Below are 18,348 nucleotides of genomic sequence, written 5' to 3'. Positions count from 1 at the left end.
CAATAAAGGCAATCGATCAGTACATGGTATGGCATGCCTCCACTTGGCTGGCTGCGAGGTTCCAAGCTATGTAACAAAAATGTTTTATGTCATGGCCCTCCCACAGTACCCTGTAATAAACCACTAGGTAAAACAGATTCTACCAAGTTTATTACAATTCTTGATAAATAAGATGAGAGTTACTTAATTATTCACGTTTAAGATTCAGTATTAATATTTCTACAACATTTCACTTATTTCAAAAAAACTTTTATACATTCAATGTCCATTATGTAAAATCTCCCAGTTATTTTTTAACAGGAAAAAAAATGGTAGGCAATGGAAATATGCTAAAACTGGTTCTAAGTTTAGAAGAATTAGGACTGGAAGAATTATTCCTAAGTGTGGAAGAATTTGAAGAAATGCAGTTAAACAGATACAATGTGGCAAAATTACAAAGAGTTTTAAAATACAAGCAATGAAACTTACAGTAACATAACCCGTTAACATGGAAAACTACTGAAGATTCTTGAGGATGGAAGTGTTACTAGAATCCATGGGTGCTTTTAATTTTCTTTATTGGATTAAATTACTAATGTAATACTCATGCAGCCTGTTTTCAACTTAGCTGAGGGAGAATGTAGAAGTGAAGAATTCGGAATGCTCAAATGACTCCCCATCTCATTCAGAGTACAAGTCCTTTAAGAGACTTTAAATCTTTATAAGCGATGAGCCTCTATGACTTCTTGCCTCACTTTCTCCTTCCTTTCCGTTCCAGCAGCCTACTTCAGCTACTTGAGCTCTACTAACTGTTTTTGTTGTTCTCTAAGAATGCCAGTTATGCTTTTGCATCAGTGTCTTTTCATCTGCTATTCCTTTCACCTAAAAGCCCTTATAAAAAGGCTCTCGTGGGATCCCTGGGTGGCGCAGCGGTTTGGCGCCTGCCTTTGGCCCAGGGCGCGATCCTGGAGACCCGGGATCGAATCCCACATCGGGCTCCCGGTGCATGGAGCCTGCTTCTCCCTGCCTGGTCTCTGCCTCTCTCTCTCTCTCTCTCTCTCTCTCTCTCTCTCTCTCTCTGTGTGGCTATCATAAATAAATTAAAAAAAAATAAAAAAAAAAAGGCTCTCGTTTTCAGTAGAAGCCATTCTCATGGCTCTTTCTGATCTCCTTCAGGTCTCTACACAAATGTAAACCTCGCACATATTCCTTAACCATCTTATTTGAAACTAAAACCTCTTTATTCTCTTCCATGCTGTTTATCACCTTAGTGTTTACCAGTGATAGTGCATATATGTATGTAAACACACATGGGTTCTCACATATCCACCCTGTTCATCACCTGTTAACCTACAGTAGAATGTAAGCCATAGATGGGCAAAACACTTTTATTCACTGTGCTAGTCTCAGTACTTAAAAGAGTGCCTAGCATACAAGAGGTGCTCAACAAGTATTGAATGAAATAATTTAGGAAGTAAAAAAGTACAGAGATTTATAATAAATAAGTAAACTATTTTCTTTCTCTTCCATACCAGCCCCATATCCCTGAAATATCTGACATTAACATGCAAAGGTTTTACGAACTTCTTAAGATATATTCAGCAGAAATATTGGGATGATGACAATGAGACATATATTAACCCATTTAATTCTCACAACAACCCAATGAGATAAATACTGTTGCTCTATTTTATAGAGTAGGAAACTGAGGTTTAAAACAAGTAAGTTAATTTGCCCAAGGTCATACAACTAGTAAATAGTAAGCCTGAATTTAAACCCATGCAGTCTAGCTCCAGTCTATTCTTATTTGACAATTTGACTAATTAAAGAGATAGATACCTAGATTACTGACATATTGATATAGACACAAATGTAGACAAAGACATTCCTACACCTTGCATTATTTAATGCAAGTCAATAATCAAATTCCTCAAGGTATTTTACTAATTCATTGCACACCTCTTTGTCCTGCATCTTACATCCTCCCTTTTGAATAATAGTTTGGTTAATATAAAAATCTGAGCTGACAGTTATTTTATCTTCACAGTCTAAAGATATCACTGCAGTGTCTTCAGGCATCTACTGCTACCAAGACTCTGCTGTCAGCTGTCATCCTTCTATAAGTAATCAGCCCTTTCTCTTTAGTAGCTTTTAATATTTCCTCCTTACTCTTGATATCTTTTCAAATATTGATTCTCTATCATTTATTCCATTAAACTTGTCTAAGACTCCTACTAAACATTCTTTCAAACCTCTATTTCTCATCTCTCTCGACTCTTTTTTTTAATTCCTCTCTTTGACTCTCTGTATTACATGCTGGATGAATTATCATCATCATGAACAGAAACATCCTTAAGGGTACACAGGTATTCCTTAGAATCAAGTGAAGGTTACTACAAAATCGTAAGTTAACAAAGAGGTAGAAACATATTCACACACACACCTCTCACTCACAAAATGAGTCTGCAAACAATATTCTCAAACAATATTCAATTTACAAACTAACAAGTTAGCAAACCACATTTTCATGAATAAATATCCAGAGTATTAAATATCTCTGACTACTAGGTCAGAGACCTGAGAACTACATTATTCATGGCAAAGTATCAGCCAAAGATTTCAGTTAATCTACACTGGCTGTATCTGCCCCACTCTCATTCCTACCTAAATCTTGGAGGGATGATCCAAAGAGTCTGTAATGGATTCCTGCCCACATGGTAGATTGTGTTGCAGGTAAAGAACACTGAGCTTGGAGAATTTCTTTTACATACAGTAAGTGAAAGCAAGCCAATTTGATGACCTTAATTCATCCCTGCAAGCATAACCCTAACAACCTGGGTAAAGAGCAGACAAGCCTCGTAACGTTGGTATTCTGGCAAAAGTGTGCAGGGACACTCAAGCGCTATGGTGTTTTATTCCCCTAAACATTCATGCCAGCAGTAGCATGGCCTTCCTGTAGCTTCAGCATGGCCTTCTTGTAGCAGCAGCTGAATCCACTTTCCCTTAATGCTTTGCAGTAGCAGCTTCATGACCCTCAACCCTCACTGGAAAGATAGCAGCAGAAGCACCAATCTGCCACCACACTTTCATCACAGGTCTGTATTTTGGCTCTGCTTTGCCCTTCCTCTTATGGTTTCTAACATTTAGTCATTAAAACATCCTCCTCATATTCCCTCAGCCCTAGTCACTTCCTGTAGAAGCCACCTCCATGATACTTTAGTATATTCTTTTTAATCTAACACTTACCTAGGTGAGTTTATGCCTAGTTAACAATCTGTGTATTAAATTCTCTGTTCAAATACTGGCATGGTTTGTCTCTTAACCAGATCCTGATAAATAATACATATTTTGTTATTATTATATATTTTATAATTTTATATTATTATTATTATTATTATTATTATTATTATATATTTTCTTACTTTAAAAGTCAGGAAAGTGAAAATTTCAAAAATCATACACAGTTCCTATATTCTGAACCAAATACTATCACTATTTTGATATGTTTCCATCCTTTTTTCTGTAAGGAGATATAATTGTTAAGTAGATTTTTATTCTATCTTTTCCTGCTACTAACATAATAATACAAGTACCTTTCCAATTTTTACAAAACCATCTGATTTACTGCATCCATTTCCTCTCTTCTCACTCCTCATCCTATTCCAACATGGCTTCTGCCCCCATCATTTCACTGAAATGGTTCTTGCTAATGATTAGCCACACATCTGAGCATAGATCATTACTAACCAGTTCTTTCTTCCCTTGTGTTCAGTAACCCCACACTCTTCCTACCTCCTCCACTGACTCATTCTCCTCATACCTGACCTTCCATGCTGTGTTCCTGTAGGCTTGATTCCAGGTCCCCCTCTCTTCCTAGCCTAAACTATTTCCCTGAGCAATTTCACATGTGCTTGCTTTCAGTTATCAGCCACACAGTGACTGATTCCCAAATCTGTATTTCTCATCAAGATTTCTCTAATAAGCACCAGCTCTGTTACATCTGTTTATTACCTATTTCCACATAAATACAGAAAAATCCCCTCAAACTCAAAATTCTTAAAATGGAGGGGCTGGGCACCTGGTGGCTCAGTTGGTTAGGCGTCTGTCTTTGGCTCAGCTCATGATCTCAGGGTCCTGAGATCAAGCCCCATATCAGGCTCTCTGATGAGAGCTTCTCCCTCTTCTCTGCTTCTGCTTCTCCCTCTCCCTCTCCCTCTGCTTTACTGACAAATGAATAAATAAAATCTTAAAAAAAAAAACACTTAAAATGAACTGATGATCTTCCACTCCCAGTTTAATGCTCTATAGTGCTCAATTTCTAGTAACTGTCATCAGTACCAAAACTCTGAAACTGGAAACAGGACCAACTCCTCCTTCTGCCTCATTCCCTCTTCCAAAATATCACCCAATCCTTTGGAATTTACCTCCCAAATCCTTTGAAATCCCAATTCATCTCTCATCTCTACAACCCATCTATCTGCATCCAAGCTGCCATTATTTCTTGCTCCAAGTACTGCAATGGCTAACTAGATGAATAGAGTACATACACACAAGCAGGCACACACATATTCCATGTGACTGCTATTGGTCTACAAGTTGCTTTTGTCATTGAATATATTAAGCGTATTTTTCCTAGATAAAATATATCAAACTTATGTTCACAGGTGTATGGTAGTCTATAGTAAAAGATGTATTGATTCATTTAAACATTCCCCTTTAGATGAACATTCAGGTCTTTTCAAACACTGGCTATTAAAAACACTACTGCAATAAAATATCCTTCTAAATATCTCTTATTTATCCACACTGTTACTTTTAGAAGTGAGTTACTGGGTCAAAGAGAATTTTATATTTTAAATGTTTACCTGACACCACCAAATTATTTTGTAAAAAGTTTTATCATTTGAATCCCTTCCAACAGCTTATCACACATTTTTTAAAATTTAAACTATACATTTAATTACATCCTATTTAAAGTGAGTGTATTTTATTGTATGTAAATAAATTAACCTTAGAGTTGCTTAAAATAAACAAAATAATCTTTGAGCGTTGAAGTTCTTTATCAGGCAAAGAATGTGCAAGGTTTAGTCTATTTGAGGCAGAAAATTATGATAGAGGTATATAAACATACAGGAAATAAGACAATGTGGTCTAAATACAGTTTCACTTATGCAGAATTTTGAGCTTCTTCTCTGTGGACCCCTCTTATCCTGGATTTTACTCCTAAATTTCTAGCTTCTGTGGTAGCTCCAAACTGTCTTCTGCTTTGAGAAACCAATAATCACAATCATCAACTATGACTGCTGTTGGCTATGCTAGAACTTTAAACATGTAAGATGTGTACAGAGGTGTAGATGAACTCACACATTTAATAGGAAAATGTGGGAGACTGTATTTAAAAATGTTATGAGTCAGTAAAGCTTGTGGAAAGTTCTGCCCAATTACCAGCACATCTACTGAGAGTGAAGAGGTCGAATTTTCATGGAAATAGCAGCAATTTATGGAGCAATATCAGGTTTCTCAAAAAATAAAATGAGAATTAGAGCAGTAGGAACAATAATAACTAATATTTAAACCAGGAAATATCTAGGTCAGAAAGACCACTCTATTTGTCTTAGCAAGTATCTCTAAAGTAATTCAGAAACAATCTTACACTACAGGCAACAGAGCATGTTTGTGCTCTAGTAAAGAAAGACTTCGCTGTTATTTTTTTCTTATCTATAAAACATGTATTAAACTCCACATAACCGTTTCTCTATTTTATGACAGATTTCAGATGTGGTTATCCACATAATTTATGTTAATACCCTGCTAAGGAAGGGATATCACTTTGATAACCATTAAAAAAAATGAGAAGAGGGATGTCTGGGTGGCTCAGTGGTTTAGTGCCTGCCTTTAGCCCAAGGCATGATCCTGGGATCCCAGGATCAAGTCCCACATCAGGCTCCCTGCATGGAGCCTGCTCCTCCCTCTGCTTATGTCTCTGCCTCTCTCTCTCTCTGTCTCTCTCTCTGTGTGTGTCTCTCATGAATAAATAAATAAAATCTTAAAAAAAAAAAATGAGGAGACAATCCTGTAACAGAAATGCCATATATGAGAGGCTAACATCAACTAAACATAATAAATCATCAATATTTTTAACTTGTGAATATTTAATATAAATAGCCTTGTGAGAAAATAAAATGATAAAGTTTCACATTTATTATATTAATAAATCAACAGGGGAGAGGAACACTTTTTTTCATTTGGTTTCCTCTACCAGAAAACAGAATGCATGTAAAATGTCCTTTATTCTATTTACATACTACCTTAATATAAGAAAGGCACTTTGCCAAGTTAATTTCCGGGCTTATGTGAGATGTAGGAATTTATTATATGTCCAATATTACAATAATATCATATTCAAATTAGTTTTCAACATTTTATTTATTTTTAGCAGATCTGAGATTTATTGTTGGTTACCTAGAAATGGATCACAGTTTTCAATATAAAATGACCAAGAAAAAAAGTAAAAAAAATCAGCAAAATTCCACCATATGAGAAAGTCAGAAAAGTGAAATATGTTCTCATTATACTTCTTACCTGGGTAGACTATATGGTAAGAGGTTAATTTATGATGTCTACCTTTAAATAAGTAAAAGGATTCCCCATCCATTAGAAATACAGAATATTTACCACATCAGAAAAACGCAAAGGAAGAAGAAAGGTAAAATAGTGTCTGTTGATCAGGCACTATGTTAGACACTTTCACATAACTTAATCCTTACAACTCTCAAGTGAATTCTCTTACATTTTCAAAGATGAAGAAACTTGTTATAGAGGTAAATAGCTTGCCAAATATCATTATGAGGCAGAGCAGGAACCCAAGCTCCAAACTTCAAAGCATATGCGCTTACTTCCACTTCAAAATGTTTATTCTTGAAGTCTGATGGATACAAACAGCAAAAATGGAATACTGGTAACATTATATACTTTTTCCAGCATTTTAATATTTTCGTAAGGCTGTAACAACCAAAATTTCAACATTTTGTTTCAACCTTCAGATAGTGAGGCTAACATGAAACAGCCAAGTTTGACACTTCTCTTTCATAAGCCGTTCATAATTAATTTTAAATCATATGTCTTTTGGTATGAAAACTAAGCAAGTTTGTCATCTACATCTCCAAAATTTAGTACTTCCTCTTTATCTATAGAGACTATTTTCATACATACTTTCATGTATGAAAAAAAGAAAAAGGCTTTCCTTACTCAAGGACATCTTATAATGTCTAATCTGGAAATAACTCTGAAACTGAAGGCATCAAAATAGTTCACTTCCTTCCTCCTTTCATTATTTAGTATTTCAGCTCAGAAGCTCCTGAAGTCAGGGGTCTGTGCCCAGACGGTATGCCTAGGGTGGGCAGCGCTGTCCAGGAGAGAGCCTAAGACCAACTGGGGGAAAGTGAAGCCAGCCAAGTAAAGGGGAGTAAAATCACAGAGGGGCCAGGGGTCCATGGGAACAGAATGTACTTACTGAACAAGGCAGCTAGCGGATTCATACAGTAGGACTAAGCAAGCAGGTAAGTATGAGGCATAACAGTAGGCAGATTTCACACTAAGAGAAGGAGAAATATGAAGGCAGAAAGCCAGAATATACCTTATGCTGTTGGGCTGAAATTAGAGCTATTAGTGTGAATTCCTGGCTCCCTATATTTAAAGATCAAAACAGAAAAGAGTATAGACATAAAGGTTAGAAGCATGGAGTGACAACAGCCTATGCCTGTAGGCGGAGCGAAGGCAAGGCTGGGGTGGAGAGAGACCCTCTCTCTGAGGAGCAGGCATACACAAAATGCCTGAAGTGGAGGGAAGAGCCAGAACATCAAGAAAAACTTGCCTGCCAGGCGCACTCTAATTACAAGGTAATGTTAGAGGAATTTGAAACTAGTTACCACACACACAACGTGGGTAATCCCTGCAGTAAAAAAACCAAAACGTAGTTCAACTCTAGTTAAAATGACTGAACCCCCGACACTAATCTCAGTCTTTACTGTCCTATACATGATATTTGGCATTCAGTCCAAAATTATGAAATACCTAAATATGGAAAAAATCCACTTTCTAGAGACAAAGCAAGTGACAAACCAAGCTTGGTGAGGTTAAAATAACCTGAGAATTTAAAATGACTTTGATTACATGTTAAAAGACCTAATTAGTGGATAAGGTGGAAAACATGAAGACAATGAGGAACTGTAGCATAGAAACAAATTATAAAAGAAAAATAAATTACTAGAAATATTTTTTTTTTAGAAATGAAAGTAATAGAGATGCAGAAAGCCTTTAACAGGTTTAAAAGCAGATTCAATGGAGCTGACCAAAAAAGAAAATCAGTGAACTTGAAGATAGGTCTATAAAAATTACCCAAACTGAAACACAAGGAATAAGAAAGCAGTGGGTAGGTTAAAAAAGAATAGTGAATTCAAGAGCTAGGAGATACTTTCAAACAGTCTAATGTATGTGCAGTTAGAATTCCAGAAGCAGAAGAGACAGAAAAAATATTTTAAAAGATAATAGGAACTTTTCAAATATAAAGCTACCAAACCGTACACGTAAGCAGCTCAGAGAACCTCAAGCAAGATAAAGAAGTGCTACTTGCCCCCCCAAAAGAAAAAAAGTAAAACTACTCAGATTTTTCATATGAAATAAAGTATGAACATATTATCTTAAAGGCAGCCAAAGGAGGGGCAAAGGCACATTACACACAGAGGAAGAAAGAATTAAAGACTTCTCATCACAAACTATATGCAAACTCTCAGCAAATGCAGTAACCTCTGCATTTGTTAAAAGGAAATATACGCACAAAGAAATTATCTTTCCAAACTGAAAAAGAAACACTTTCAGACCAACAGAAACTGAGAGAATCCACAACCAGGAGACATGCACTGTACAAAAAGTTAAAGGAAGCTCTTCATACAAAAGGAATATATATCTGACAAATCTGAACCAACAGAAAAATGAAGACCAAGAAAAATAACTGAAAGATAAAAAGGCATATTTTTTCTTATTCTGTATAGTTCTAAAAAACAACTGACCACCTAAAGCATAAATATAGCAAAAAGCTCCACAACCACGTGGCTTCAGAAGAGTATCTACCAAACAATTAAAGAAGAAATAGTACCAATTGTACAAAAACTCCAGTAAAAGGGGAAAGAAAAAAGAAGAAGAAAAGAGAGGAGTGCCTGGGTGGTTCAGTGGATTAAGTGTCTGCCTTCAGCTCAGGTCACAATCCCGGAGTATCAGGATCGAGCCCCCTGTCAGGCTCCCCGGTCAGTGGGGAGTCTGCTTCTCCCTCTGGCCCGCCCCCCTCAAGTGCTCCCTCTCACTCTCTCTCAATAAATAAATAAATAAAGTATTTTTTAAAAAAGAAGTAGAAAAAAAAAAGAAAAAATAAATAAAAAGAAGTAGAAAAGAGGAAACACTTCCAGCTCATATTATAAGGTCAGCATTACTCTTAGGTAAAACACACACACAAAGATATTAAAACTACATATAGGTCAATATCCTACCCAAATATAAAATGAAAATTTCTCAATAATACACTACCAAATCAATTTTGGCAGTGCATAAAAAGGATTATACATCATGACCAAATAGTTTTCTCCCTGAAATTGCAAGGTTGGTATGACATTCAAAAATCACCTAATTGATCTGCAAATCAACAAATAAAGAAAAAACATCAAATATAATTTCTTATTAAATACCACAAAAACATCTGACAACATTCAAAATATCCATCCACAATGAATAAAAAATCTTAGCAAACTAGGAATGGAAAGGAACTCTTTTTTTTGAAAGGAACTTCTTCAAGACTATAAAGGGCATCTACAAAAAACCTATGGCTAACAGGGCGCCCAGGTGGGTCAGTCGGTTAAATGTCGGACTCTTGATTTCGGCTCAGGTCATAATCTTGGAGTGGTAAGATCAAGATTCTCTCCTTCTAGGGACACCTGGGTGGCTCAGCTGTTGAGTGTCTGCCTTTGATTCAGGGTATGATCCTGGGGTCCTGGGATCGAGTCCCGCATTGGGTTCCCTGCAGGGGAGCCTGCTTCTCCCTCTGCCTATGTCTCTGCCTCTCTGTGTGTGTCTCTCATGAATAAATAAAATCTTTAAAAAAAAAAGATTATCTCCTTCTCCCTTGCCCACCCCCAGTAGTGTGCATACATCTACATGTGCTCTCTTTTAAAAAATAACAACCTATGGCTCACATTTATGTGTAATGGTGAAAGACTAAATGTTCTTCCTATAAGACCAGGAAACAGACAAGGATATAAGGCAAGACAAGGTAATAAAAGAACTGCACGAATAAAATTCTTCTCTATACAGAGAAATGAAACTATTCATTTGAATATTCAAATGAAAATATTCCAAAGAATCTATTAAAATCTAAAAAGGGATCCCTGGGTGGCGCGGCGGTTTGGCGCCTGCCTTTGGCCCGGGGCACGATCCTGGAGACCCGGGATCGAGTCCCACGTCGGGCTCCCGGTGCATGGAGCCTGCTTCTCCCTCTGCCTGTGTCTCTGCCTCTCTCTCTCTCTCTGTGTGTGTGACTATCATAAATAAAAATTAAAAAAAAATTAAAAAAAATAAAAAATTAAAAAAAACAAAATCTATATAAAAGCAACTAGAATTAGTGAATTTAGAAAAATCTCAGAGTACAATGGTCAATATAAAAATCAACTTGTATACTGATGGGGAATTCCCAGCTGGCTTATACTACTTACATCTATCTATCTATCTATCTATCTATCTATCTCTCTCTCTCTCTCTCTCATCTCTCTCTCACTGTTCCTCCTAATAGATGTTGAGGGCTTCTCCCTCATTCATTTCCCAGGTTAATGGTTATAACTGGAGCCAATTGTGGTCAGTCTACCTGAGGATGGAGATTTTAAGGAAAATTCCCAAGCAGCTGCTGAAACTCTGTTTGGAGGAAATTCCCTGTCTTCTCTGGCCTGACATGGACGGCCTCATTCCACCTGTTGGTGGAAGAACATGGCGTTTGCTCAGCTCTCCAAGTGGATGAGCTTTAAAACTGGGAACCCTGTTTTCTCAGCCTCTGGCTGTACTTTGCCTCTTCTGTCTCCCCTCCCTCTGCTCCTGTTTCTGCACCACTGTGGGTGCTGCCTGCATACACACCACTCATTTCAGATTTCCCCACTAGTGTCGGCACAGAGATAAAAATAAACAAATGGGGAACACACAAACTTTTAAAAGTGGACCCAGGTGAAACATATTCAGTATTTAAGCTAATTTAACTTTGTTGGTTTAATTATGATAGATGTATCTTTGAAGATTATCAGCATTAGGGGATCCCTGGGTGGCGCAGCGGTTTGGCGCTTGCCTTTGGCCCGGGGCGCGATCCTGGAGACCCAGGATCGAATCCCACGTCAGGCTCCCGGTGCATGGAACCTGCTTCTCCCTCTGCCTGTGTCTCTGCCTCTCTCTCTCTCTCACTGTGTGACTATCATAAATAAATAAAAAATTAAAAAAAATTAAAAAAAAAGATTATCAGCATTAAATGCAAAACTTTTATTCCGTCAAGGTTTGCTAAAGGTCAATTAGCTCAGGTTATCTCTCTGTTGCAATCTGTTAGCAAAAAATAACAACTTGATGGTTTATCTTGTCTGTCTCAAAGTTTTTATAGATATTGTTAAGATAGCTTTCAAAGGTTTTGTAAATCTAAACTTTAAGTTTTGCTTGGATGGTAATTAAAATTAAATTCATTGGCATCTAGGTCTTTTCCAAATGGAATAAAATGCTACAGCATTAATTACCGGACATAGGTCTGTGCTTTTGACTTCCTATTGCAAAGAAACTAAGGATATTTAAATTTGTTGATAAATGTGCTTTGTGCTAAATAAATTCATAAATTTGTCTTATAAAGAGTTTTGGTATAAGAGTACAATTAATTACTACCTAGTTTTCACTGGAGACTAAGGTTTCTACTAAATGTAATTAAAACTGATGGAGAATAAGGGAAACAACTCTGTCTATAGAAATGTTGAAGATACGAAGAAAGATATTAAAAAATGGAAACTTCCCATGCAGTCATTCCCCAACAGTATACTGCACAGTGTGACTGTTCTTAATGCTATTGAACTGTAATGGTAAATGAAAAATTTTGTTATGTACACTTTACAATATTTTTTAAAATGACAGCACCAGGAAGTTATTCAGGGATAAAGAAGATGGCCTAAGCCAGCTGAAAGTTTAAGTCTTTATTAAAACTTTATTTTAAATCAATTGTATCTATATATACTAGCAATAAGCAACTAGAAATTGAAATAAAAAACACAGTCCCACTTATAATAGGACCAAAAAGTATGAAATACGTATAAATCTATCAAAATATATAAAATATCTATATGCTAAAAACTAAAAATATCAAGGAAGAAAATTAAAGGGCAAATAAATTGGACAGATACAGTTCACGGTTTGAAGATTCCATATTTGTTAACATACCAATTTTCTCTAAACACATCCATAGGGCAACCCCGGTGGCTCAGCGGTTTAGCGCCTCCTTTGGCCCAGGGTGTGATCCTGGAGACCCGGGATCGAGTCCCACGTCAGGCTCCCTGCGAGGAGCCTGCTTCTCCCTCTGCCTGTGTCTTTGCCTCTCTCTCTCTCTCATGAATAAATAAATAAAATCTTAAAAAAAAAAATAAACTCATCTATAGATTCAAGGTAATCCCAATCAAAATCCCAGTAGAATATTCTGTAGAGATCAGCAAACTGATTCTAAAATTTACACAGAAAACCGGAATAGCCAAAAGAATTTTGAAAAGGAACAAAGTTGGAAGACTCACACAACCTGATTTCAACACTTTCCATAAAGCCATAATAATGAACACAGTGTAGTTCACACAGTGTGACAAAAAGACACAAACAGCAAGAGCACAGAGAGGTGAGACGCTGACTCACGCATGTGGTTAACTGATTTCAACAAAAGTGCCAAGTCAATTAAATAGAGAAAAAAGAGTCTTTTCAATAAATATTGCTATAATTTTTTTAATATCCAAAAGGAAAGAAAGCTCAACCTGTACCTCACAGCATAATAGAATTTAACTCAAAATGAATTATAGACTTAAAAGTAAAACCATAATACTTTTAGAAGAAAACATAAGAGTAAAGAAGACGTGGTTTATGTATACAATGGAATATTACTCAGCCATTAGAAACGACAAATACCCACCATTTGCTTCAACGTGGATGGAACTGGAGGGTATTATGCTGCGTGAAGTAAGTCAATCGGAGAAGGACAAACAGTGTATGTTCTCATTCATTTGGGGAATATGAATAATAGTGAAAGGGAATATAAGGGAAGGGAGAAGAAATGTGTGGGAAATATCAGAAAGGGACACAGAACATAAAGACTCCTAACTCTGGGAAACAAACTAGGGGTGGTGGAAGGGGAGGAGGGCGGGGGCTGGGGGTGAATGGGTGACGGGCACTGAGGGGGACACTTGACGGGATGAGCACTGGGTGTTATTCTGTATGTTGGTAAATTGAACACCAATAAAAATTAATTTATTATTTAAAAAAAAGAAGAAAACATAAGAGAATATCCTTCTGACCTTGGATTAGGCAAACATTTTTTACTTTTTTTATTTTAAAGATTTTATTTATTTATTCATGAGAGACACACAGAGAGAGGCAGAGACATAGGCAGAGGGAGAAGCAGGCTGCCCACAGGGAGCCTGATGCAGGACTCGATCCCAAGACCCCGGGATCATGACCTGAGCCGAAGGCAGGCGCTCAACCACTGAGCCACCCAGTGCCCCTAGGCAAACAGTTAAGTATAATACCAACAACACAGGAATCTATCTTCACAACACATATAACAAAAAATGAATTTTCTTAAATTTACAAAGAGCTCTTACAATCATTTAGACCATTTAATATAGAATTTCCTGATGAAACAAAATAGAAATGACTTAAAACCTCTTTCTTTAGTATCTTCCTCCCACTCTCCAACTCCATCCTTTAAACCCACCTGAGTAGTAAAAAGGAATTTCCCACACCCACTTCTCCATCACAGGTCTCAAATCTATGTATGTATGTAATCTATGTATATTACATACACCAAGACTTCCAGAAAGAATTCAGAGTTATTGCTGTGTTGCTTTTTAAATCTATAGCAAAAAATTTCATTTAATTTCCAAAAAGGGAGCTTTTATAATTAATTTTTATAACTAATTAATATTCATTCTTCCCGATTCATTCCTTAATTCTGATCTTATTAACCACGGCCTCCAATCCCCCTGCCCCCATTTCAACCATGTAATTAATTACAGCGGCAAAATCCTGGAGAAGGACAGTTCCTGCAAAGGAGAAGTGGTGTATACAGAGATAGGATCTGCGATGAATTCACATTTTACTAAAATTCTCAAAAAAAGGGAAAATCATTATTACCAAGGTTCTACTTGAAGAATCTAGTTCTCTCAGCAAAACTTTACATGAATCCAACATTAGATAATTAAGAAAAAATAATATGCTGTAAGGGGAAAACTTTCATTTTATTAAAGTCTGTTCAGAGCGCCTTCCCCACAAACAACGACTACCTGAGTGGCTCACCTCTTCTCCTGAAAGGTAATAAGCTGCAAGCAGGCCTCCAATAAATCGAATGTTGACTTCAAACACAGACACCTCTGAATTCTGTGAAAACATGTTGAAAATATTTACATATACATAAAACTTTATAGTTTTCCATATATTTTCAGTACTTTGTATGTTTTTCACAAACACTCTGAGAGAATGTTTTTCCACTTCCCTTACCTTCATTTCTCATGCAACTGCAATCTCATTTCCCATTTATTGTTACTGAAACTCCTCTATTACTGTCACCACAGCTTCCTATTAGCCAAAATCATTTTTATGTACTTTACCTATTATTCTGAAATTAGCACAATATTTAATGCTCTTGATTATTCTCTCATGAAAGCCTTCTTGAATTCTGGAATAGCAGTTTCTCTACTGGGTCCATTTCCTTCTGTTCTAGTTACTACAGCACACTGTCCGTTTATATATATAAATATATTTCTCATGAGTTTTAAATACTTTTCCTCATATACATAAAAACTTAATGTTAAAAGAGGCACCAAAAAATGATAGGATGATGGATTATTCAATTAATAATGTTGAGAAAACTGGATCCTAGGCTAGAAATTAATTTAGATACTCATTTCAGATTATCTCTCTTTCTCTCAAAATGAAATATAAATAGTTTAGAAATAAATGTAGAAAAAATTACAACACAAAGTAGGAGAAAATGTGACAACATAAAAATTTCCTTGACAAAGTAACTGTACTGGTAATAAATGATGATAGAAAAACTGGAATTTCCCCAAAATGAAAATTTCCTTAAGAAAAACAATTACAAACAAAATTAAAAGCCAAACAAAAACAGAAGAGAATTTGGCACAAAAATAGCATTAATAACCTTACCAGATAAAGTATATATGTTCATATTTAGATACAGATTTAGATATTGCTGAGAAAAATTCTAATACATGGAAAGAAAAGTAGAAGTGGCAGAGAACATGACCAAAGAATCCACAAGATATATACTACAAACTGATATAATGTTCATAACTAAAATGTTTTTAATAAAAATGAAAAGGAAATACAGTATCATCCTGAAGTCTTTCTAACACTAATAGGCAGAACACATCATTTGCTAACACGAGTACATATCTCTGATATAAAATCTTCCACATAATGGAATTTTTTAATAACATATCTATCATCCCACCCCACCCATGAAAGGAAAATGCTTTATACTACACTTCATATATTCCCACTACATAGCATATTGCAGGGCACATAGCAGACATTCACTAAATACAGAAAGGCAGTGAAAGAGAGGAGGGCAGGCCTCTATTACTCACTGAAACAATAACCTCCTAACCAGTTCCCCTAATTTCAGCCTTATGCCTCTCCTTACACTCTATTTATTCAGCACCCTGTAGGTAGAGTGAACCTCTTACACCTTTAAGTCACATTCAGTAATTTTGCGTGCAAACCCTTACTATGACTTTTGGTTACACTCGGAACAAAATAACTGATAAGACCCAACATATTCAGATTCCCCACTACCTGTCTGACATCATCTCCTACAAATAGGAGTCCTCCTGACTCACTGCATTATTATCAAATGAGTCTACTTACTGTTCTAAAATTACCAAACTCACTCTTGTATGTCAATCTTTACACTTTACCTACAGTTCTGTGAACAGGTTTTTCCAAACTCACAATATAGAATGAAGTAAGCCCCCATCACTAATCTCTTTTAACCTGCATCATTTCCTCAATTAATACTTATCATCATCTGATTGCTTATAATTCTTTATTTGTAAAATTGAGAACTTCCCTCACAAGAGAGACAGAAGAGAAGAGCTCTAAAGGCAGAGAAGGGAAAGAATGGGACAACAAGCAATATTCAAAGGAGTAACAACTGCAAATCTTCCAAAATTGATAAAAACAAATTCTTAGACTGATGGAATAATATGAGTCCTTTAAAGAATAATCCACACATGTGTATTTGGTAATTGAATTCTAGAAGGTAGGGAAAAAAAAGATTAAAACAAGGGGAAAACAAGACATATTACCTATGAAAAATTAGACTGATAGCATACTTTCCAATAGTATAAGAGAAACAGGAAGACAATGAAACTGTACCTTTCCCAGGTTGAGAAAATAATCAACTTTTCTAATCCTATACTCAACTATAACATCCATTATGATAGAGCCTTATATCCATATAGCTTCCCTTGGGTCTCTTCTTAGAAATGTTACTGTATAACAGAGTACTTAGCTAGCCACCCCATGTAAAATGGCAACCCCACACTACTTACTTCAATCCTATTTGCTCTCCTAGTTCTTCACAGCACTTATCACCACCTGATATACTATATGTGACTTGAATATTTATTTACTGTTTTTCCTCCCAAAACTAAAGCACAAACTCAAAGAGCAAGAAGACTCTGTTTTGCTAATTACCGTATCCACAGAAGCCAGAACAGTGCCTGTCACAGAGGAGGCATTCAATAAATTCATTTATTCTTCCATTCAGTCAGTCATCCATTCATTCCTCAATTTCAAAGTTTCAAATACAAGTTGGAACCAGCTGGATAATAATTATACATAAGAGGGAGATGAGTAAATTAAAGAATTCTAAGACACTTAATATTCTTCAGGATGAGGAAAAAGAAACTGATTAATTTTAAACTTCAATTAAGTGTACATATAAAATTTCAAGAACTGCCCCAAAATGAATGGAAATGACAAGTATAAATGTCAATGAAGTGGGGGGGGGGAGAGACATGAAGTAATTTAATTGAGAATAAGGGAAGTAGAAAATAAAAACAATGAAAAATACAATAATAATATAGGTTGAAAAACAAAGATGGAAGAGCCAACTCCAAATATATGTTATCACAATAAATGCAAATATTCCAAACTTCATAGTTAAAAGACTCCAAGGCTGGATAAAAATAACAAAATCCAAATACACACTATATGCGAAATATACAGCTATAACATATGACACAAGAAAGGTTAAGGGTAAAGGGATGGTAAATGACTGTGCTGATTATTAAGCTTTTTTCCCCCCTCAGGTTCAAATCTATCCTTCTATAGTCTACTTTGGTATACTGGAATTGGAACTCTGCAAATCTATGTCTCATTAGCCAGCTGGCTCCCATATGGGCCCTGCCAACAGGAGGTTTTACAAAGACAATACAAGGCTGCAGGAAGGAGAAAGGACTTCTTCCTTCCAATTTACTTCTGGTTTCTGACAGTGTCAAACCAGCCATCATTCTTTGCCCTGGCAGTGGCACTTGGTTCCACATTACAGTTCCCCTGCCACACACATTCTCCAAATCAGCCTCACCATGGCCCTTTGAAATACCAAGGACCAGCTAGGGATCCTCTCCTCAGAGGTCTGAGTCCCAACTCTAAAAAAGCCCTTTCAAAAGCTCCCAATGTACCAGAAACAGTCCCTAAGTACTAAATTTTAATAATCCCAACTTCCTCCCACTGTTCTCACAGTCCCAAGGAGGTAGATGTTTACTGTTGTTACTACCTCTTGTGATACTACAATGTTCTCTTTTTGCCTTTTCAATTCCTTGTTAATTGGTTAACAATTCTAAACATTAAATCCTCTAATTAAAATAAATGTTATAATTCTGGTTCCTGATTGAGCAAACTGATACAATGATATACTAGCGGATTATAAAGCCTAATAAGCTGACATGTTAATGGACAGGAGTATTTGAGACTGTACAGATGTCAATTCTCTCCAAATTAATCCGTAAATTGAATGCAATTCTCATCAAA

The 18,348-nt window shown here is 36.2% G+C and overlaps 1 protein-coding gene across 1 annotated transcript in view; it reads right to left on the bottom strand.

Moving 5' to 3' along the window:
• MAN1A2 (mannosidase alpha class 1A member 2) overlaps nucleotides 1–18,348 on the bottom strand; it is a 189,292-nt gene that overhangs the window by 107,755 nt on the left and 63,189 nt on the right. Inside the window, exon 5 of the mRNA XM_055312354.1 lies at nucleotides 14,587–14,667. Within this exon, the coding sequence (XP_055168329.1) occupies nucleotides 14,587–14,667 (81 nt within the window). The remainder of the gene's footprint in view (nucleotides 1–14,586; nucleotides 14,668–18,348) is intronic.

The sequence above is a fragment of the Nyctereutes procyonoides genome, unplaced genomic scaffold (assembly GCF_905146905.1).
Source record: "Nyctereutes procyonoides isolate TBG_1078 unplaced genomic scaffold, NYPRO_anot_genome, whole genome shotgun sequence".
Taxonomy (NCBI): domain Eukaryota; kingdom Metazoa; phylum Chordata; class Mammalia; order Carnivora; family Canidae; genus Nyctereutes; species Nyctereutes procyonoides.
Note: the sequence above shows the minus strand (reverse complement) of the source record. Positions and strands in the feature narration are given on the sequence as shown.